The 24,191-nt window shown below is 42.2% G+C and overlaps 1 protein-coding gene across 2 annotated transcripts; it reads left to right on the top strand.

Annotated features, from left to right (window-relative positions):
• Positions 1–3,763: 3,763 nt before the first annotated feature.
• LOC124343037 (TPR-containing protein DDB_G0280363-like) lies at positions 3,764–21,757 on the top strand. Of its 2 annotated transcripts, none has more exons than XM_046796144.1 (2): positions 3,764–4,339; positions 17,381–21,757. In XM_046796144.1, the coding sequence occupies exons 1-2, from the start codon at positions 4,334–4,336 to the stop codon at positions 19,760–19,762; spliced, it is 2,388 nt and encodes a 795-aa protein (XP_046652100.1). In that variant the 5' UTR covers positions 3,764–4,333; the 3' UTR covers positions 19,763–21,757. The 2 variants fall into 2 exon arrangements, with proteins under 2 accessions (XP_046652100.1, XP_046652101.1); XM_046796145.1 differs by lacking the exon at positions 3,764–4,339 and adding an exon at positions 5,797–6,387.
• Positions 21,758–24,191: the final 2,434 nt, after the last annotated feature.

Here is a 24,191-nt window from a genome sequence, read left to right as displayed (position 1 = left end):
ATACGATATACGTATGCATACTGCCCGTTAAACCCGTCGAACCCGTCGAACCCGTGCTCGTGACAATATGTTAACTGCTGGTTCACGAGTTTAAGACTGGTCGAGTGTGAACACAAAATCGCACAAAATGGATGGCAATTGTGGATCGTTTTAATTCAGCTTACGCGGCCTGTCTCATCAGAGTATAGGCTATATATGTTAGGCTATATATGGATATAAAACACAACTCTAACAAATTAATAACAGTAAAATATCTAACAAAAAATCAGTTCAGTAGCCAATAATAATAGTGTAGGCTATTACGCTTTACGATTGCAGTGTGAGTTCTTATTTGGACGGTGTACTGTCTTTCTTTTTTTTTTTTTTGTTTTTTTTTCTTGGATTTCAGTTTATATCGTCCATTAACTATATGGATCAGCTGGGATCAGCTGGGATCAGCAACTGCCAACTGTTATGATTGTGAAATGTGGGATACAGCTGCCAACCGAAAAAAATAGGGCTAGGCTATATTATTCGTCATAATAAGCACGACGAGCACTTGTTGATGTACAGAACGCAACCCAGTATAGGCCTATATCTCCTTTTGTCTCCCTCCGTTTTTCATAGATCTTCGTTCATTTCGACTTTTCCTTACAATATTTTGCTGGAATTTGAGTCAGTCGCAAGCTTTCTAGTTGACACGCGCGTGCCGCACGTGTTACCTTCATGAAATTGGGCGGAGCCAAGTCCCGAGTCCCGAGTTCATCAACCATCACTGCTTTCTTTGGTTCTTTTTCCAGCAAGATTTTTCCCAAGCTTATGGTGCACTTCAACAATTGTGTTCGTGGTAATTATAAATTTAAACATCACTTTATATGCATTGATAATCAATAATATATACCTAACAAAAAAATAGCTACAAGTTATATAACCACGTTTTATAACAGTATACTTCCGGAAAATATGGGATGCGCCATCTTGTGGTCAGGATCAGGAATGCGTTTAAAAAATGAAAATTGTGCTAGAAATCATTAGCATTTAGACGCATTTAGATGAGAATATTGGCTTAAAAAAATTTATCAACGTTTCATCTAAACACAACACAATTATATATAAATAAATAACAAATAGCATAAACGGCAGAGGTCGCGTAAACCTGCATGATATCGAAATTGTACACAGCGTTATTTTTTCATTCATTATACAAATACGAAAAGTACAAGTGCCTAATGAGTAGAATGAAAGTATGAGTTACCCATATCAAAGTTACTGATCTGAAATTATTTTCAAGTCATCCGTTTCTCAATTCCCAGCATATTCAACGATAGACTCAAAATTTCGACTTCTATACGTTATAGGCTAATAGCGTTAATACGGCTTCTTCCTTGTTTACCTGTGTTTTACACTCTCGTCATATTCTTCCTCTCTTGAAAAGAAACGGCAATGGGTATATATGCTATACTAATAAGAATGGGGCGAAGCCTATTAAATATTAGCTATTTTCGAACGACTCATGCAGGCGTTCACGTGTTTCTGTGCAGTGACAGCAGTCCAGCACCGATAGTGGCAAAATTACCTAATATAGTGTGCAGTGCCTATATATCTGCCTATATTGAATAAAGGGTATAGTCGGGAGTATATATAGTTCCAATCGTGTAATAAGAGGTAATCCGTTGCTCCCGTGGCTTGGAACGTGACAGAAATGTGTACTGACTTCCCCAACCTGCAGCAGTGTAAAAACAGATGATAACAATGTCATATAGGAATCCACCGTGTTCTTATAAAGACAATGATGCATCCTTTATTTCGTCGCCCTTTGTCCCCTTTATTCTTTGCTTTAAACAGCGCAATTAATCTTCTTTGCGATACGAATTAACGTCCCCATCATAATAATTCATTTGCAAATTGCATGTGCTATTTCCAATTCCACCAGTACAGTAGGCTACTATATCGATAATCTTATGATTTGAAGTAGGCTACTATAATGATAAAGCCAATCATTAAAAAAATACAGGCCTTTATCTGTAGAACAATATTAGGTTTTATGAAGGCTAATATCTATACCACGGTCATTATTTCTCTCAAATGCATACGCTGCTTCTTCTTTCTATTTATTAAACAAGATAGAACTGATTTAATATGTGGTTACTATCCTTGACTATAATGTGCAATTTATAAGCAAACCTGTAAACATAAATTGTGACATTGAATGTGCCCAAACGATATGGTAGGCTACTCGTATAGTATAGGCCTACTGTATAGATATATCGTGTGTATAGGCTAATTCGAACATTGTTCAGCACATGATCCTATACATTCATGATCCTATTAATGGATGCAATTGAATTGAAAGTATATTAATCATGTACTGAACGCAAATAGGAAAAGATTATTAATGTTATACGCCATCAAAGCAAATTTACATTTTCGAAACAGTATACGATATATATAGTTAGCTATAGCGTAGGCCTAATATATTTATTATTAATTACTATCTTTTTTGAGTAGTCCATTATATAATAGGCAGATTGCCTAATACGATATCATAATTTTTTACATAGGATAAGCATATAAAAATTATATAACATAGTCGCTATCAGGACCCACCTGTTGATAAGTTGTGATGTGAGATGTGCAACTTTCTTGTCTATGTAGACGTTTATGCTAATAATGCATCAAACATTGTTCATTTTAAAAAACTTGTATATGGGACTATAGGCCTACTTCTGTATATAATTCGCCGTAGTTGTACAGATTGTTTAACTAATGATTTTACCACATTTATCTGATTAAGTGATTATATAGGATTATAGTTCTGCATTTTCTCGTTATTTCCATCTCGCGTCTCCCGATGAAAATTCCATGAATTTCATCACTATTCAAATCAGAGCATAAATTAGCCTATATAGGTAATATAATATAGAAACAGTCTCATATTAATTGAATTGACGTGTGACAAAAAAGACACATGAAATAACCTGATTATTAGACCTACATAATCTTTGTACAAACAAAGACAGCGGCTTGTTGTAAACTTGTGTTAATAGTATTTCAATAAATTTATTTTAAAAATGTAAACATGCCACCAGCAATATCAGACTATATATTGAGAAATTTTAATACACAGTTATGCATCTTCTAATAAATGTGGTGTAGGCTACAAATGCGATGCCGCCGATTGGCGATGCTGCTATACACGCAATATATTGTAGCCGTTGTAGCCCTGCTTCGCTTTCGCTCGTTTTCGGTTTAACGGGTTGAACTTCACTGAATAAATCGTATGAATGCAGCGATTGCTCTTGATTCGTTGCCACTGACGACGAAGGGATGAAGACGAAGCGTGAGACGGGTGGGGAATAGGAGGGGCTTAGTTTTCTTATGCGTCCGTATACACGAGGCGAGAATAAATGAAGGCGAACGAAAGCGGACAAAAAAGAAACTAAAATACTATAACAGAACGGGAGGAAAACTGAAAGGGAGGGTTGGGGGTGGTCGTCTATAGTGGGTCGATTCGGAATGCTATATGCTATACGGAGTATTATTTTGTTGGGAGGGAGACAAGAGAGCGCGGGGAACTCACGCTTCTATACAATATATATATATATGTGTGTGTGTGTGTGTGTGTGTGTTTGTGTGTGTGTGTGTGTGTGTGTGTATTGCGTGAGTGTTTGTGTTGGGGCTGTGCCGGGCAAGTGTGTGCTGTGTAGCCTATATGTGTGTGCTGTGTGTGTGTGTGTATACGCGTGCGTGTGTGTGATATATAGACACGGGACTGTCGCTGGTGAACTGGTCTTATTGCGCCCGCCACCTCTGAGAGGAGCGCACCTTGTTTTCCCGCGTGCGCTTCGCCCGTTTCGCGGTTTCGCTTCTTCTCCCCTCCGCCAAATCGCTTACATGATTGCTCACAGCAGTTATTCGCAATTATTCACACCGGACCGACCATCCAGCGGCGGATTCATGGCTTATTGCAGTTATTGGGCATTATTTTAATATCGCGCCGACATTCGTCATCGTCTTTTATTGCCATTCTCAGCCACTACAGCCGAGCAAACGCAACTGCTAAACGTGTAATAGACTAAAAGTAAAAAAGAATTGAACACAAGACAAACAACGACAAAGTGCTGCTAAAAACAACTATTTAACTGCCTCTCATTGGCCACCATTATTTTGTGTTAATCGCTCTGTGATCTTTGTGCGATTGTGCTGTCGTCGGATTTCAACCCCCAATTCAAACTCGTGTGCACATGCTAATTGGACCGTTTCCGTGTCAATCTTCCCCCGGCAAAATAAATCTATACAGCCTCCGCTTATCGCGGAACACCAAGGCCTCACGCTGGACAAGTTTCATCCGTTCATGACCGTAAGTTTCCTCTATCTGTGTTCGACATTATCTGCTGTTCCTTGTATAGTATAGCTTAGGCTAAATACGTATGGAGGACAGCAATGTCAGAGAGAGCGAACGGTAAACGGATGAGGGGGAGATTTCGAAATTCTGACTGCGTGGAGGGAATAAACAAGGTACGTGGATTAGGCAGGTGAGTTCGGATATAAGGAGAAACAATATATCCGAATATATCTGTTTGATTACAGTCCGACTACATAAATTGCTGTGTGCTGGTGATACCGCGGATCAAGAAGGGAAAACGATTTACAAAACTCGATCAGATATGTTAGATTTAAAATCGTTTCTTTTGTTTCACATCAGTTATCATCAGTTACGTTTATAGGACTTGATGGCAAAAAAAGGTAAAAGAAAATACAGAAAAAATCCAAATCTATGGTATATTTGAGGGTTCTGAGCATCTCAGAATAAAATCGTCAAAAATTGTGACTAAAAAGTGAGTTGCGGAGCTTACGGTTTTCGAAGCTATAATATAGGAAGGTCGCGGAAACTAAACGATGCAATCAAAAAGTTGTTATTACTTCCCTCTTTGAGATCTACGTGATTTTTTATATTTTGCATAGATTGTTTGGCCCTGATGTTTATATAATTGTTTGGCCATTGCCATTATACGTACCATGTACGTAGAATATATATACTATATAGTCTGTATTTATTTGTCAAATGTTTTCGAGTCTACGAACCAGACGGCTCCTCCTTCTTCCAACACCCGCCTTTGTCCCTCCCCCCTCCAATTTCCACCCAGGTTTCTTCTTCTTCTTCTCCTCTTCCTCCTCCTCCCTCCTCCTCCTCCTCCTTCCTCTCCCTCCTCCTTTTTTTCTTCTCTTTTTCTCCTTTCTCATTCCGTGTATATTTTTGCCTTACTCTTTATTACACACAATAGGGACGTGGCCAACTCTCCACCATAGTCCTTCCCTCCCAGCCCCCTCATTGAAACAAAGAAAAGATTACGTAAGCTACTACAGTACAAAAGCTTGCATGTATAAAATAGTCTCGGGTCGTCTCATCGACTCTTACATAAAACAAAAAAGAAAGAAAAAAAAGGTATTATATACGATTGAAAAAGAATTGGAAAACTCTACATGTGTATACAAATAGTCTAGCTCTAGCTCAATCAGCGATATAGAGTTGCTCGACATATTCGTCGAAATGGGTTACCTTTTGAATAGATTAGCGAAGCTAATAGGCTAAAGCGTCTCCATTAGCCTCTCTCTATATAGAAAAAAGGAAACGGCACATATAGCAGCATATAGCATTCTAGCAGTCTAATATGTATTAGAAAGAGGGTGTATGCTGCTGCTGCCGAAGAACGGGGCAGCAGGCAGCACACAGCAGAACAGCCCAGCAGAGCCAGGGTGCGCGAGGAAGGCCCGCCTCTCTCGGACGGAACAGTTGACGCATCGGTTATTCAGTTGCCTTGGCTCAGTGTTACGTCAGAGGTCCAACGAGTCGGCCACCCGCGCGTACCACAACATCAGATACGTGCGTATCGCCCGCTGTATAGATACCCACATAACCCTTGCGTAGTGTGGTGTGGCCCGTCAGATCGCCACCGAAACTTTGACAGAAAACAACCACGGGCGCGTATATAGGTGCGCTTTCGGTCGGAATCATCGTAATCCACTGGAACAACCGCCATCTATATAACCCGTGCGCTGCCGCGATTTCTTTTGAGGGGTTTTTCTTTCTCCCGTTTCTTGTGCGCAAGACTTTTTCCTTCGCGTACCCAGTACCCTCTTGATGGTGATTGACGTCCCGTCTTCGGCGTGCATCGTCTGACTTATTTGATTCGCCGCTTCAGTGACTTTCGTCGGTGTGTTTTTTTTATTCGATTCCCCATGAACATTTGAGGAAACTATAAAGCAGCAGACAAGCCAATCGTTTCTTATTTCGAGCCGAATCGTTATTTTTCTTGGCCGCTTGTTCTGCTACGCCCTGTGTCCAACTCTGTGTACAAGGACGGACCGCAAAGCTTTGATTTCTCGCAAGCTTCCCAACGGAACAAGGTAGGCAGACAGAACAAATCGCAAACCACTCTTCTGTGTTTAGATGTACAGTACATAAATATCTGCAAATCAGGTGTAGTTTGATTTCCTGCCAAGTACTTAATTCTTGAAGCCCAGTATACTATATCCTACAGCCTACTAGAAAAATGTTTTTTTGCTGAAAAGTGCTATTACATAAAATAGGACTAGTCTTTTATAAAGTATATATATATATAGTCGTTTAGTCTCGGCTTCTCTGAAACATTTCTGCTGTGCGATCTATTATAGGCTCATATGATGCGCTAGTAGTATACACGTTGGCCTTGTTTTAATATTTTGTACGTAGCAGTTATGTGCATATCTCTGTCTCTGTTACGCGATGCCATTGTTGTGTCAAGCCTTGGCGTCTCCCACCATATGATTACGTGATCGGTTAGAGAGAGTCAAAGAAATCATCAAGAATTGTCTAGTTATCTCTGCTGTGTGCTGTTACTGCTGTACCCATTAAATAGACTCGAATGTGTTTCGTCATCCATCGCCGCTGCTGTGCGCTAATCTGGGAAAGAGCGAGCGAGAGAAAGGAAGGATGTGTGAAGGCGAATCGTGAATTGCGATTGAAGAAGGAGAGCAATAGAAGTAGGCAATAGAGAACGAATCAGAGAGAAAGAGAGAAACGAATAATACATGTCGAAAAAGACGACCAAGAGAACGGTCAGATCGAACCCGTTTGCTTTCCATCAGCTTCATAATATACCGTCAAATACCCGCAGCTCTTGCGCTGGATTTTGAAATTGAGCAACTCATGGCGTCACGTCGCCAGTTATTATCACAGATATTGCGTCATGCTCGTCTTTGGTGTGTGTGTGTGTGTGTGTGTGTGTGAGTGTGTGTGTGTGTGTGTGTGTGCTTGCGTGTGCGAGAGCGGGAGTGAGCGGGAACTGACTGCCAAGGAATAAGAGAGTAGGCGGAGAGAAAAGCAAAGGGGAGAGAAGAAGGAGAAAAGAGAGAGAAAGAGAGAGAGAGAGACGAGAAAAAAAGAATAAAAAGGAAAAAGGGAAAAAAGAAAAAAGAAACAAGAAAGAAGAAAAAAAAAGGAGAATTCCACGGTGCCGAGTGCCCCCGCCGGTCGATGAGTAAAAAAGACGAGAGAGCGGGCGACACGTGCAGAGGTCGAATGAAGGGTGACTGCCTGCCTGCCTGCCTGCCTGCCTGTCTGCCTGCCTTTTTCTTTTTCCCATCTCTTCACATTTTATTTATTTATTTTTTTCCCCGTTTTCCCTCTTCCACTTTTTTCATCATCATCTTTGATTTGTTGATTTCATTGCGCGTGGGGTGGTTCGTTGTAGTAGCCCCCTGTTTTGCACATAGTATACTACCATACAATCGTTAATTATTTGAGACGTGTAATTCAGATCTTCCAATCGGATCGCTCGCGATCGCTCGAAATTGCGGCTCAGCAGATCGAATCCTCGAAATAAAATCAAGCGTCATTTGGCATTTGCATAGAATCCTCGCAGAGGAGAGCCATGCTTCATCAGGACTTTCAGGAAGCGATCAAAATGTAGCCTACATGTTAGTTTACAAAAAGAATTTTCAGATGAAGCCGAGTTGAGACAAACCAAACAAACAGACGAAGAGCCAGACGTGCGGAAGCAGATTCGGTTGTTTTGTCTCGTCGTCATATCCAACAAAACCCAAAAGCAGAATGAAGTATGCTGCAATAATAGTATTCATTTCTCGCCGTTTTCATCCCCACTCTCTCGTTTTTTTTTCCTCGGTTGACGTCAAAGTCTTATAGTCGCATGGAGAGGGTCGCGTATGTGCTGCGTGATACGATCGGATACGATCAAGAGAATTGAGAAAACCCCCAAAAAGCCAAAAATGAGAAGAAAGCTAGAGAAAAGCAAAACAAACAGAAAAACCCAAAAGAAGGAAAAACAAGCAAAACAAGTCTCGTCAAGTTACACAGTTCACAAGTTACAGGTTACAAGTTTTGGGACAAAATTCCAAACGAACAAAAGACAATACACCCTCGTTTAGTCCTCTCCCTAAAAGGGCTGTGCAGTGTGCTGGCTGTACTGATGGCTGGGCTATGTGCTGTGCGTGGTGCATCAGTGTCTATTCGGACTTTGGGAAAAGGGACAGCACGGCAAGCATTCAAGGAGAGCATAGCGACCGCAAAAGTACCCTCAAACTCAATAGTTCCTATTATATAGCTCCCATAGCTCAATAGATGTACACTACAGTCTGCACAGAGCACAGCACAGAGTCGAGTCTATATCAGTCGACGATGGGACGCTTACATAAGGATGCGGAATGTCTCCCCACCCCCGTACCGTACACAGTCTATACACGCGTAATAAAGGGGAAAACCAGGGGAGAAACAGGCTGTCTTCTGCTTGTCATACATTTGGATAATATCGAGTGTAGAAATCAGACATTTCCTCAGGATGTCGGAAACTCAGCATACTATACATGTATAGCTACAGACGAATCGTAAAAGAAATAGACCGCGTATATATATATACGCCAACCAAACTTTTCTTTTTTTTTTCTTACGTACAGAGTTGATAACAGACACACAAAATTGAAAATAACCTTTGGAAATGCATGTCTCAAAAATAAACAAGGAACAGAGTCTCAGCAGAGGGAAAGGAAAAGAAAAAAGAAAGAAACGAAACAATTCATAACAATTCCACCCACCCCCCTTCCTCTTTCGGCGGCCGATGAGGTAATCGGGACGGCGTAACCAATGGGAGCAGACCTTGCCGTATGACTTTGCCTCGTGTGCTGACTTTTTCGGGACGAGAGAGCAGTGGCAGCAGAGAGCAATTCTCAATTCCCTTATTCTCTCGTCGTCCTTCAAAACCCCCAACAAAAAAAACGCCCGTCTCTTTTTATTTCTATTTTTTTTCTATTTTTCTTCTCTTTTGAGTTTGAAGCGCCACGTCAAGTTACCAAATAATATAGAGACAGCACAGCAGAGAGAAACATTGAAGAAATATATAAAAGAGAACGAGAACAAGAGACGAACTGTAACGAAGTCGTTGTATAGGCGGAACGAGTCATCTAGCAATCCCGGTCTCGTTTTTTCTTCTTCTTCTTCTTCTTCTTTTTTTCGGGATTGGCGTCCTCTTTTCTCCCCCCCCCCCCCCCCCCCCATCAATGGCAGCCGAACAGATAGTATACAAGAAATAGCCCTCCTTTATAAAATCAAACGTCATTTTTGGAAAACACGTTTGATATTTATAGAAACGGACGCGTATAAAATAACGCGTCTATTTTAATAAACCGAATGTCTAACCATAAAATAGAATGAAAATAAGGGGGGGTGGAGGGAATTGCTAATATAAGCTGTAAGGAGAGGGCGAAATTCGGCTGAAATGATTTGATAGGAGAGAGAGAGAATGATGTAGCGAAAAAGAGTTGCAGCATTTAAGCGCGCGGGACGGCAAGAGTCATCGTGCGGCAATGACGGCACGAGTTTGGACCTTGGCGCTGCTATCGGTTCTAGTGTGGTGGTTGGGTTGTTGGGTTGTTGGGTTGGTTGGCGTGGCCTTCACAGCAGAGCTAGAGAGCCCGTGAGCCGAAAGCCGGGAGCCGAGAACGGAGCGCGCGTGTAGATCGTGTGTGTGTGTGTGTGTGTTTGTCTATACGGTTGAAGCAGGTCGTAGCCCTCCTTTCCTTCTCTGGCACGGAGTTTGTGTGTGTGTGTGTGTGTGTGTGTGTGGATGTGTGTTGCGTCGTATATTGCGTGATAGTAGGTTACACGTGGAGTGGGCGCGGGGTGGGACGGTTCGTCGGCGGGGTGGTGGGAGATCAACTCCGGGAACGGACGGCCCTTTTTCATTCTTTCTTTTTCTTTCCTTCCCTTTTCCTTCCTTCTCTCGCTATTCTCTCTCTATTCTCTCTCTATTCTCTCCCTTCTCATTCCCTTTTCCCGCCCCGGTCCGTGTGCACTGGATCACGTCTGCCATGTAAATAAAAGGGAGGCTGGGAATAAGAGAGAGAGAGAGAGAGAGACACGAGGACGAAAACTCTTGCTACTTAAAAGAGAGAGAGGAGAGAGAACGCGGTGGCTGCTGCTGTGCTAGCGGCATCATGCATCAGCAGCATAGTCTATATGATGTACACGGCACCGACGACGACGACGACGACGACCAACGACGCGCGCGGGTGCATGCATCAAACAACCTGTTTATTGCATCCAGCTATACATGGGAGCTATAGTATAGCAGCTATATACGTTGGTCTCTTTTAATACAGAATAACACTTGATATACAGCACATATAGGCATAGGAAATAATACATGGCTTGTATATAGACGCCTCGACCTGCGTCCGTATAGGCTTATAGACATAGGCCCTACAGTTAGATATTTGTTACAGATTTAGTTCAAGTCCGCTTTTGTGCGCTGTGCAAGTGTGCAGCCAATATAAATATTTGAGTTTAGATAGAGCCCTTTGACCTATAGAGCACGCTCGCCTATAAATCCCTCTATTATAGGTTACAAGGCCTACAGACGGATTAATCTTAATTATTATACCTATATTATGCGAGACTAAATCTATTTTTACTTGTTGACTCCAAGCTATTGAAGTTTCATTGAATTGCTTTGCTGTATTGATTATTTTGAACATTCACCGCGCTGCGACCAGGGACAAGTTAAAAGTAGCAGTTACTACGACAGAACAGCAACATGTATCTAGTATATAACCTTGCGAAATATTAACCTTACTTCCATGACGTCAATTTTTATCTCAATCGATATTAGGCTATATAGCTGCTGCTCGTTCTATTGAATTTCAATTGCATTCGAAAGTATTATGGTCTACGCCTACGTATATTATATGCGTGATTACGTAATAGCCTACTGTTGATGCTTTACAATAAACCAGACTTTTCGGTTCGACTCGACATATATATATAGCAAAAAGGAGTCTGGAGAATTAAAACGGATATATAATATACAAATGTGTTTCGAACGCGATTTTCCTAATGCAAGTTGCTCCCCAAAAAGTGCTTCCTTGTGACTCTAATAAATTCTCAGCCGGACCTTTGTCCTTTCATGGCTGCCCACAAATAAGTTCGAAATACACGTAAATATATGAATATCCTACGGACTCCATCAACAGCTATTTTAGTAACACAACACAGAGTACACACACACACAAGGCTAGACTTTTTCTCATTGTCTATACTCGAATATAGCGAGATGGTTTTTGGAATTATGTATACCTGCTGTAATAGCCTAACACTGATGGAAAGGCCGACATGCTTCCATAGGCCTACCAGCCGATCCCAGCAAAGCATCTATACCTACACTTGCTCACTAGTTTCATCTGTTGAAACGATTGAGACCTTGAGTTGAGGTGTCGTCATTTCGAGTGGTAGGTCTGGAGAATATGCGACTATATTACATAGTGACGTAATTAGGGCCATTATAATCTGATTACAGCAGCAACAGTGAAATGATATTTTAAAAAATCAATAAACCGCGTTCAATAACAAGACAACGAGCATTGGGCGAGCACGCATAATATTGATGGCTTTTATATCATGCACAGCAGCAGCACAATGTTGGACTTTTGGACGAACCCGCTGTTTGGTGTCGTCTCTCCAGCAACAGCGAAAAGCTCAGGCTTGTGGCGATTCTTCGTCGTCCAATGTCCCTATCCTTTGGATTTTATCTGGCGATTTCTTTTATTGGTTGATGATTCGCGTGACTCGCTGCTTGGAGGGGCGACAAAGACACGCGCGTGAGAGCCAGATGAGAGATGAGTTCATGAGGTGCTGGCGGAACCAGCAGGTAAATGTATAAGGAGTTGTGTCCAAAGAATAAAAACGCAAATGACTGTACGGTTGGCCCTTTTGCATCGCTCGTGGCCCGCTAAGGAGGGATTTGACCAGCTAGACGCTGACCAACATTATATAATCAGGACATACAGAAGAGCCACGTCACCTGATGTTGACGTTATCTATGTATTGATTAGACCCTTATCCGAATGAGTCCTCCTTTCGACGTGTTGCTTTTTATGGGTTTTATAGACGTAGGCCTTCACTTCGAATCGATTAGACTAGAGACAATAATATAAGTATGTAGCCTATATCAAGGTCTTGTCCATCATTGTAGACATGTGAAATGAATTACACGTGTTGTACCTTCTTATACGTATACGTATACGTCTGTACGACACTGATAAAAAGAAATTCATTATTATTTATTACATTTGTGAACAAAGTTATAATAGCTGCGATGATAAAGGCGATAGCTATCCGATTTATGCACGATAAGTTGTTGTTGTTTCAAAATCAATATTATGCGGATATTATTTGTTACGTAACATTATGAGCAGTTATAGTTGCTTATGATGTGTGTTCAGAAATTATGGTCTCGTATAGCGATTTCAATGAAAACACTCCCAGGGCTCAATGATGATTCCCGGTAATAGGTTACAACTTCAACATTTTTACTCATCTTTTTCATATTTGCATATAGAAGATTTTTCCACGTGTTTTTTTTTTTGTTTTTTTTTGTTTTTTTTTTTTGTTTTTTGTCTTTTTTTTATTATTATTTGACATTATAATAATCGGACATTCCATTCAACAATTAGGTCCGTTGTACCTAAATTGTCCGGACTCTTCTTTTTTCCTAGAATTTTTTTTGAAGGAAAGAAAGGAGGAGAAAAGAGAGAAAAGTCAAACATGAGACAACAGTCCGTGACCGTTACGCATATACGGTCGTTGTATAAGGTTTTTTTTTCGTTCAGTGATGGGAAAAAAAGAACTAAAATTACCGTTGTCTGCCATTCTATTCTATATGCTGTATATGACCACTCATGATTTTATATACGATTATATATTGCCTTGGTTTCGGTGTAGCCTATCATCTACCATTTTCGTTACACGACGGGTTTTTAGACTCAGCACTCTTGCAACCACTATCTATTTAACAACTGTTTTCTGGAGAATTACCAAAGACAATTCAAATTGCGAGGGAATGGAATGCCGCATAATGATGCGTGTGAAACTAAAACTTGAATCTGAACATCCAAAACACTATTCACTGTTTATTTAATATTAAATCTCTTAGACGGAATAGAGATAAAATGGTGAACATATAGGTTATAATAGCTTATAAGATTATTACAATCAAGTTGGGAAAAGATTGTGATTATAAAAAAAAAGAGTGAGAGATTGGCAACTTTAGATCAATTTTGGCTTAAGATTCAAATATACATATCATTCTTGAGCGATCAATTCAAATTCATCAATGATCATGCAGAAGCTAAAGCGGCCGATTGTATTTAGATTCCTTTCACGACACGTTTTTTTTTGCGATGCCTGGTTTCGTTTGTTTTTCTTTTCTTTGCTGGTAATTAGAAATCGTTGTGTGCTGGTTGCGTCATTCACTCTCAACTAACGACGGGCTACCATGACGATTACCGAAGTTGTAGCGCCTACAGTGTTAGTCTCCATAGAGGGAAAAACCCGTTGAATGCCTGGACTCTTTTGAACGCGGTTCTAATAGGTAGCGAGAATAAGGAGAGAAGACCATACGCCCGTGTTTGGGACGCTAGCCAAAGGGGGTGGCGCGTGTATTTCTGCAGCCATATTATACACAGCACGCTACTTATATACACACACGTAGCCGTAGCCTATAACGTGCTGCTGCTGCTGCTGCTGCCGTACTCTGCAGCAGTCGTCGCCAATGTTGGCCATACGCCATACCATCGCTATGGCATGATGAGAAATATTGAGGCTATTCGGTGCCTTGAGCCTAGCCAGCGAAAAAGGGTTGGTGTTTGGGGGTTGGGTGGGGTGGGGGGTTGGGTGGAGGCGGCAGCATGCAAGGAGGGCGATGTGACGGGCGAATTGAGTAGGTGGTGGTTGGCTATAGGCTACACACAGCAGCGGGCGGGGGTTGTGCGTGGGGCAGACACGAGGCAAGGGAGGGACGACGGGGAGGAAGCTGAAGTGACGAAAGAGTCCACACAATTCGACATCAGCTAGTGGATAGGCGCGCGTATACTACAGGGTATAGTAGATACCATTGCCCCCGTGAGAAGAAGGAGGCGAAAGAGGAAGAGATGGAGAAGAAGACAAAAAGGGGGGAGTCAATAGCAGCATATAGAGGAGGAGAGCGCATAAGGGAGGGTGGGTGGGCGGAGGAGGAGGAAGATAGGCGAAGGGATAGAAAATAAAACTCAAGGCTACTACCAAGTACTAACCAAGACCTTGCAGGCTTGCACGAACGCGCGTTCAGATATCTACACGTGGAGGACTCGTCTGGCCGGGTTTCGGTTATTAATGGCCTCTCTTGCTTTCCCTCTCTCTCTCTCTCTCTCTCTCTCTCTCTCTTTCTCTCCCCGCCTCTTTTCTCTTTTTGCTCTCCTTCTCTCCTTTCTCACACTTGGGCTTGTGTGCTGTGTGTTGCGGCCGTTGCTTTGCAGCCTGTTGGCATCTTCCAGTTCGGCTATCTTGCGGGATGGCAGCCGTCCAAACAGACAAAGAAAATACGCACAAAGTCACATAGGCACGTGCGCATCACATCTTCCGTTCTATTTATTATTGATTCCCATTCTTTAGCCCCTTCTCCCCCCCCCCTTGTCACTCTTTGCTCTTTCTAAAGCTATATACACATTTGCAGTTGAGCGAGTATATTATATTAGTACCTACATTATATCTGCCATTTATATATTTCTGCGCATCATTGCTGGCCGTTTCCTATTTTGGACTTGGAATACTTGACTTTAAATTTCTCGTCAGATTTTTTTTTTTTCGATTCATTCCGCCAGCATCATTCCAAGAGCACCGAGTATCCATATCGTATGGGGCAAGGTATGGGGGACGAACAAGGGGTCCGCAACTCAAATTTACTACAATAAAAAAGCAAAAAAAGCAAAAAAAAGTGAAAAAAGGAAAAAAAAAGGAAATTTACTTTACGTGCTAAAAGAAGGGCGCGCGCGAACGAACCCCCCCCTCCTCCCCATCCCCTCCCTACCCTTTTATTTTCGCTTGAAGGAAAGCCTATCTCAAAAGTAAAAAAGGAAAAATAAAGCAAGGAAAAAGTAAAAAAAATAAAAAGTAAATTTGAGTTGCGGACCCCTTGGGGACGAAATATTTTCAAACGCTAAAAAAATTAATGTTAAGGGACACGCGGAAAAGCGAATTGGTGGACTGGTGGGTTTGCGATGGCAAAGCCAGCATGCACGCGCTGCTGTTATTACTTATGAGCTACTGCACGCGCGCACCAATTTCACCGCGTCGTCAGGGGTTCTTTCCGGTCTGAAAGACAAAGTTCTCATAAAACTGTAGACGAGGTAAATAGCCGAGAGAGGGAACGAAGTACGGGATCTCAGTAGTATAGTCACCGATAGTCACTCACGGAAAGTGTTTGAAATCCACAAGGACGATCCGGATCTGCGTTGCGTCCGAATGGGAAGTAGTATTTAGCAAAGTGCGAAAAATTCAAAACATATTAACAATTTTACCAAAATAAATGAAACGCACAAAGAGTGCTGTTTTAATAGTCATCTCTTGGAACCAGTTATATAACAATGTCGTTTGGGTGACTTTGAGACGATTGAATGCCGCGTATACTTATGGAGATCGATATAGTAGAGGCAGTGCTACGTCAAGCGGTGCGGACTGCGGAGTTGACATGCGATAAAGTCCCGTTGTCTATACATGCAGTTGCTGTGTGATGCTAGTCCATGCACAAATACGAAATTGTATAGTCCCGCCGCGCTGACAGAAAAATAGTAAAGCAAAGGGATGGATTCGTCCGACAGATGGCCCATCAAAACGATAAGGAAGGCGGCCCTTGACGAATGACGTCACCGTTACGCAATCCCATCATCCTCTCCCCCCTTTCTGGTCGGACCCAAGTCAACGATCCAACCTTCTTGTCTCTGCACGCTATTAGACGTCTATAGATGGCGCACTCTGTCCTCGTGTGTAGAAGGTTTAGCGTGTTTTTGTAATTCAATTAGCCTCCTGCGTGATTTCGTAAGAACGAAAAAGAACTTCTCTCTCCCCGGCCCTCTCCTTCTATATATCCTTATCTACTTATTCTTCATCTCTTTCTTTCGCTTAAGGCAATATAAACTACACAAGTATGCTGTGTAATAACTCTACCTCGCCCGTTCACAATCTGATTACGCAACTTTTCAATCATAATCATTTTGCACCTCGTTTTTTTGTTTTGTTTTGTTCGAGCTCTCGGGACGATAATTTCTTTCATTCCATTCTTTTTTCGGCTTTTATTCATTTTTTTTTATTTCTTTGTTTTATATTCCTTGTTTAATTTTCAAATAATTATTGTTTGCATTTTCGCTTATTTGCTGTGCTATTTATCAAAAGATCGCACTTGATATTTGTTCGAGCGATTCCTTTATCACTTCACGGTAACTCTCTATCCGCCCATCTTTCCGGGACTAAAGATATTTCCAGTTATGACACAACTTGTAAAAATTACCGGCTGTCGGTTGTGTAAGCAATTTTTTTCTTTTTCTTTTCCTCGCGACTTTGTTCTTTGGCTTTCATTTGAACCGACATGCGTTGCGTCACTAGCCGACCGAATTTCGTGGCGGTGGAACAGCACGCACGCACAATGCCAAAACCGGAAGCGTTGATTACGCAAGTTCTCCTTGGGCTCTGGTTTCTCCCGCAGGATCTAAAGTGACGTGTTATTTTTCGGAAATGCTAAGGAGAACAGGTCATCGAAAATTTAAGATCCGGATTCTCTCATTTTTTTCACTAGTACCTAACACGTTTTATGACTGAAAAAGTGAAAAGGTAATCGAACGTTGCTCAATCATACTATACGAGGCACTCACCTACCAATCCACAATAGTCAAAACGCGTTTCTGAGCTTCTGGCTGATATAATATAGTTGCGAATCCGATGACGAGGTTTTCATTCAATTCTTTGAAGCAGACGGACGTGGTTTATTGCGTTTGCGATCGGTTCTAACCCAATTGTGTTTTTTCTCGTCGTTTTTTCACGCAGAGTCGCAATATGGTGACTGAGAGCCATTCGCACCATCATTCTCAGCACATTCAACAGCAGCAGCAACTGCAGCAGCAGCGCAGCAGCCGATACCTCCAGCATCAGACGTCGTCTCACCACCAAGGCGCCAACGAGGAGCGCGCCATGGTGATCCAACAGCACAGCATGTCCGGCGAACCGCAACGCACCAGCCCCTCTGGAAATTCTCAGCAGCACGTCAACAGCCTCTCGCATCACAACGCTGCCATGGAGGAGAGAGCCGCCGCCCTTCAGGCCGCCGCCGCCGTTGCAGCCGCCGTCTCCGGTTTCAGCTCGGCCAATCTGTCGGTCGGCATGGACCTCTCCGGACTGGTGCCCGTCGGCCTCATGAACCACTTGCAGCACAACAATGAGCAGCAGCAACAGCAGAACAACAACAACAGCAACAACAACAGCAACCAGCAAAGGAAGCAGCGCGAATTCATTCCGGACAACAAGAAAGACGACAGCTACTGGGACCGGCGAAGACGCAACAACGAGGCAGCTAAACGCTCCAGGGAGAAACGCCGCCTCAACGACATGGTACTGGAGAGTCGAGTGCTGGAGTTGACCAAGGAGAATCACATCCTTCGCGCCCAGCTGTCGGCCGTCCGCGAGAAATACGGAATCAACCCGGACGGTCTGGTTTCCATCGATCAGGTGCTGGCCACCTTGCCGTCGCCCGACCAGGTCCTCAGCCTGCCACGTCCCCGCTCTCGCCTCCTGTCCGGCATGAGCCCTTCGATGGGCTCCGGCCGCGGTGGCGGCTCTGTCTCGCCGGCCCCGAGCAATCGCAGCCTGTCGCCACCCATGTCGCAGCAGTCGCAACTGCTCTCGCACCAACCGCATCACCAGCAGCCGCACCAGCAACAGAGGCAGTCGGTTCTCATGTCGATGAACCGATCGCACAGATCTCCTAGTCCGCCCAACGTTGGATCTGGGCAAGGATCTGGCTCGCTGTCGATGCAGCAGCAGCAACACGCTTACGCCAGCAACGGACACCATCACCAGCAGCAGCAGCAGCAGCAGCACGGCTACCGTTACCAGTCGGTCGGCGAATCGGCCGCGGCCGGCGCCAACGTGTTCCAGCATCACCAGCATCATCAGCATCATCAGCACGCTCAGCCAATGAAAGCACAGCAGCGGGTAATGGAGAGGTCATTGCCGCCACTGCCTGCTCTGACTCCTGTCCCAGGGATTTCCCCCAATCATCACTTGGAAGCCGGAGCCTCGCCGGCCGAAGGCGCTCACCCACAGCACGGCCTGGCGGTCGTCGACAGGACGGGCTCTAGCGGAAATGTCGGGCCCGTCGCTGCTTTCTTCGACCTGTGCTCGTCGTCGAGCAGCAGCAGTTCAAGCAGTTCGAGTAGTCATCCAGGATCGAGTAGTGGCGAAGACGGAAGTCACTCGCCCATCGACCCGGCCGTGGCCGCCGGCCGCCTCTTGCCGCTCAAATTGCGACACAAAACCCACCTGGGCGATAGGGACGTCACGGCCGCAACGGCTTCTGCCGCCGCTGTTCTCCTGACGCTGAATGAGATCAAACACGAGCCGGAAGGCATCGATGACAGTCCCTCGGCGGTGGAGTCGACGGTGGAGAACGTGACGTCCGAGATGAACAACAACGTCAGCGATCATCACAGCCAAGTCCATCACCATGGCCTTCATCACCACCCAGAGCACCACCACCACCACCACCACCCGCAACCTCACCTACAATCACACCCGAACCCCCACCCGCACCAACAGCTTCACCAGCACCAAAGTGGCCGGCGTTCGACCGAGTCGAGCGACGACCGCGATTCGGGAATCTCATCCGGCGGCGATTGGTCGTTGCCGCGCAGCTCGTCGCGATTCAGCAGCAGCAGCAGTGGGAGCACAGCCAGCGTCACTGGCAACCACGGCAACAACCCCGCTCATTCGTACCAGCCACTGCAACAACAACAGCAGCAGCAACAACAACCTGCTTCGAAGCGGATGCGAATGAGCTCCAATTCACCCCCCATCCAGCACCACGCGCAACAGCAGCATCAGCAAGCTGTGCAGCGGCGCTTCGTGGGTTCACGAGTCAACCAACAGCAGCAGCAGCAGCAGCAGCAGCAGCTGATGGGCAACCAAGAGACGGAGGAGGAAGAAAACGATGCAGCTTCTGGAATCAATCACGAACGGTTGGTGATCGTTGGCGGCAACGAGTCGTCGGACGAGAACAACGATGAACTTCGTTCGCACATCGCCCGGCTCGCCTCCGAACTGGAGTCGCTCAAAACAATGATGCTCGGCACTGGATCGGCCTCCACCATGAGTTCGTCGTCGGCCATGAGGACCAACAAAACCAACAGCACCAGCAACTTTCGGCTCCATTGAACGCAAAATCCACCATCTCCTTGCAAATATATATGAGGGGGCAAAAGGACATGTCGACCTAGTCGGTTATACCTAAACAGTAAACAAGTTCTGTCCACCAAATGACGACACAAAAACGCAAACACGAAACACACACAAAAAATATGGAAACTGACATCATTGTCATTTTGCCATTGGGGGCCATACAAAATTACACTTAAAAAATTGGGCTCGCGTCAGGCAAGACTTAACGACTTTGGGCGTACCAGAAAAAAAAAATGGTTCGCTCAATAGGAGTGTTATCCCATTCGATCAGATTTCCATTACGTTAATACGTTATTTCTTATTTGCGTTACATATAGTTATACACTTCCCTCAAACTCTCAATCGACAAAAAAATAAAAATGATTGTACTATACGAAATGTATTATGAAAAAGCTCTCGGATTCAATCCGCCAAATTAAGATTTCATTTCGAAAAATAACAAAGAAACCAAAAACATTTCAAGACAAGAAAAAAAGCAAAAAATTTGGGAAATTGTTGCGAGAAATGAAAGAAAAAAAAACTAACAAACAAAACGAGCGATTTAAACTTCCCTGCCTGTCTATATAAAATAAACATTTGTTTAGCATTCGACCCTATATTATTCCCTCGGTTCAATCAATTTATCGTGATCGAATTCGTCGAATTGTTTTTTTTTGTTTCTTTTTTTTAAATTTAATTATTAAATCTCTATTCTTTTATACAAATTTCAAAATACCTTCTTCACATACACTTATTATGTATTCAGCGTGTACGTATAAATTGCCTCAATGTCACTGCTACAGTAGTCATTGCATTTTTTTGCGAATTGCTCAAATCGTTCGCTATATCATGGCAAGAAAACGACAATAGCAGAACCCGTGTTGGGGAAAGCTATACAAAAAATAAAGAGACAGAAAAAAAAAACATCATTTCTCCTTTCGAAATTCCCTGCTCCAAGATGAACCCGGGAAATTTTTTGAACGAATCGCTCTTGTTTGTATTATTAAAAACATCTTGCATGACGAACGCTTGCATTTTTTGCGCTTCGTATTGTACATGTATAGTTTCGGTTAGCAGATTTCTAAAGGTTTGTTTTGATGTCCCTCACCTCTTCATTTCCCTCCCTTAATCATCATTAGCCGCGGTTCAGTTTGCGTTTGTTTTGTTGCTGGAACTTTCATTGTTATTACTACACATACTACGTGATCTTCTTTATATTACCCCATCGACTGTTGGGCCATCGGTTGGCCGGGCGCAAACAGCCCCTTTTTTTGGTCTTGAGTTGATATAATTGATACATAGTATATATATATTATGTCACCATTTCGATGATGTTATTATTGCCCGTTTCGCCTTCAGTCTCCGGTCGTGCTGGACCAGCATGAAGTGTCATGTGCGTTACGTCTATCGTCCATCGTATCATTCGCCGTGAGGTAATGGTAACGGTGATGCTGACAAAGCAGACGATATATGATGTCGTGGATGTGCGTTAAATTGGTTGTCTTTCTTGTTTCGATTCCAATCCCTCCTCTCCTACCAGAAAATTTCTAAATGAAATCAATGCCGAGACTTGAGATATGTATAACTAATATACTTGTACTACACTGTGCACTCTGCATATCAGTGATGATGGCGGTGTGCACTTCGATGCTATTTACAACACTTTTGAATGTGACACACTATTCTTTTATTAGACGTTAATCCCTACATGTGTAACACACAGACTCAAAATCAGGCAAAATCGCGCTGAACCCACACCCATGCGTATGTTGTATGTAGGCCTATGATGGTCTCGATAATATGAAGAAAAAAACTTGTGTGATGACACTTAATGTGACTGAAAGTGATTTTTGTGCAAAATTGTGGTAATTTCATATGAGACAAAGAAAAAACAAACATATGATAATATGATAATGATAATAACAGATGGTTTGGCTTTATTGTAAACTATTAAGTCTAAATGTACAATAAACCGTATTACTTGGTTATCAACAAATGAAACTTTTTCAATTCATTACATTTAATTAACATTAGCAACATGATTTGGTTTTGGCGGTCAAGTAGGGCCTATATTTAAAAAAATTATAGCTGTAAAGTGTACACAAATTGTCACTTTGGTGGGTTTGAGCAGCACGAAAGTTTTAAGGTTTACTGAGTCTTTACTCTTTATAGTATATACTGTTGTATAATAAGTAGCACCTCAAATTCAACCCTCATGTCTCACTCACATTTGAAGTTTTAAATTTTTTCCTTTTCGCCATTTTCCAGCGCTATTTCTTAAAGCTATTGTGTCGTCGCCTGGCGGAGAATAATATCCAATATTTAGGTAAGTTTAACTTGGCTAGAGACAGCGCTATACGTGCTAAATGTATCATTAGTGCAACAACTTGTTAACGGCTAGAGATAGATTTTTTACCTATCAGATGAAAAGACGATCTTGAAATCATACGATCATAGATAATTATAAAATTTACCCTTAGGTTCCTGCAAAGGGTCCGCAACTCAAATTTACTTTTTATTTTTATTTTATTTTTTTTTTACTTTTTCCTTGCTTTATTTTTCCTTTTTTCCTTTTGAGATAGGCTTTCCTTCAAGCGAAAATAAAAGGGTAGGGAGGGGATGGGGAGGAGGGGGGGGGGGGTTCGTTCGCGCGCGCCCTTCTTTTAGCATGTAAAGCAAATTTCCTTTTTTTTCCCTTTTTTCACTTTTTTTTGCTTTTTTACCTTTTTTATTGTAGTAAATTTGAGTTGCGGACCCCTTTAAATAAAAAAAATCACAACTAAAATCACCTAAACTTTATAAAAAAAAAATAAAATTATTAAAATAAACAAAAGTTATTACACCATATAAAACAGTTGTTGAAGCATTTTTACAATTTGCACATCTTTCATGGTCGAAGTAATTTCGCATACAAAATCGATCACGTCACATTCACATAGCTGGACTATTTTGGTTTTTAAATTTTTGCTACAGTTTTAGTGTATGGGAATAAAAAATAGTATATTTATTTTTGCCTTTAAGTTGTGTCATCCATTCCGTCAGATTTTTGCTTTGGTTAACTTCCCTAAGATAGTACAGTCACTTTAGCATTTATACCTAGTACAAAATGTAATTAGGAAATGTAATTAGAAATTTTCTAAATGAACACTGTTTCTACTTACTTTTTAAGTAATTCCTAATAAAAGAGGACAAAATTAGCCCGTAGGATTCTATAGCAATTTGTAATTGAAAATATGTAAATGGGAAATGGGGATCTTATTATAAAGATTTAGTTATTTTAAATATTAATAATCATACTTTATGTATTAATAAACGTGTTTCAAATTTGAATTACTTTGATGAACATTTTCTATTTTTTAAGGAATTTAGTAGTTATACCATGGTGGAAGAGATGAATGGCGGAGCCACGGGATAGGGATTTGGCCTGTCAAACTGAAGCGTATGCTGAGGCAGGCCACTACGGCGCCACCGTCGTTTCTCCCGGTTTCAAGAGCTCATATAGAGTTGGCTAACGTCCGAAGTTGCCAGTTTGATGAAATTGTGAAAAAACGATTGGACACGAACCAGTATAACAGCGAGTATAACAGTTCTTGCATGGCGGCTTACGGAGTTTCGCCGGTGTCATTCTTAGTTTAATGTTTCCTATTTCAGTCGTCTTTAGTTTCCATTCATAATTGAATAACTACATTCCTTAGTTATTTTTATTTCCCCTCGATAGTCATTGTAGTTTATTTATTATTGGATGAAATTAGAAATGCATACAACTTCTCCGCTGACTAACAAAACACAATTGTTCGGATCTTTACGTGAAAGCACCCAAGATGAATTTAAAGCGTTTTTTTATTGATTACTAGCTGGAAGGAATAGTAGACACGATCGGACCACCACTGTGTGGTTTTTTAATAGATATCGAAACATTTTGTTTTGGAATCATTCGACTATTATGATGTCATATGCCATATCAGCAATACGTTTGGGGTCATTCCATCCAAAAACAAACAATTTAGTTGAGACTAACTGGGAAAAATCTGAATTTTTTACATGTTGTTTTGTTTTTCAAGACATAAGAAAAGGTTTGGAAAATTTTCAACTTTGTCCTTGAAGCCGGAAGCGAAATATAATGGTGCAAACTTCCCACTTGGTTTAATTTACGGAAGACCGTTTTTTTACTAAAACGCTTATAACTCATCACCCGTTTGAGTGTTAAAACGAATTCAAGGAATTTTTTATCATCTTCAAAACTGTTCAAGTGCGATCTTCATTTGACAAAACAAAGTCAGTTATTGAAATTTAAAGATTTTTTAAAAACTTACATCGCGGCTAAATACGACCAAAGCCGAGAATATAGATTACTCCACACATAGATCATTATTCGCTAAATAAGTGTGAAAAAGTCCCATTGTGTTACCATGCCTCGTTATTTTAT

This window comes from Daphnia pulicaria, chromosome 6, assembly GCF_021234035.1.
Source record: "Daphnia pulicaria isolate SC F1-1A chromosome 6, SC_F0-13Bv2, whole genome shotgun sequence".
NCBI classification, from domain to species: Eukaryota; Metazoa; Arthropoda; class Branchiopoda; order Diplostraca; family Daphniidae; genus Daphnia; species Daphnia pulicaria.
The sequence above is the reverse complement of the archived record's forward strand: the minus strand, read 5'-3'. Positions and strand labels throughout refer to the sequence as shown.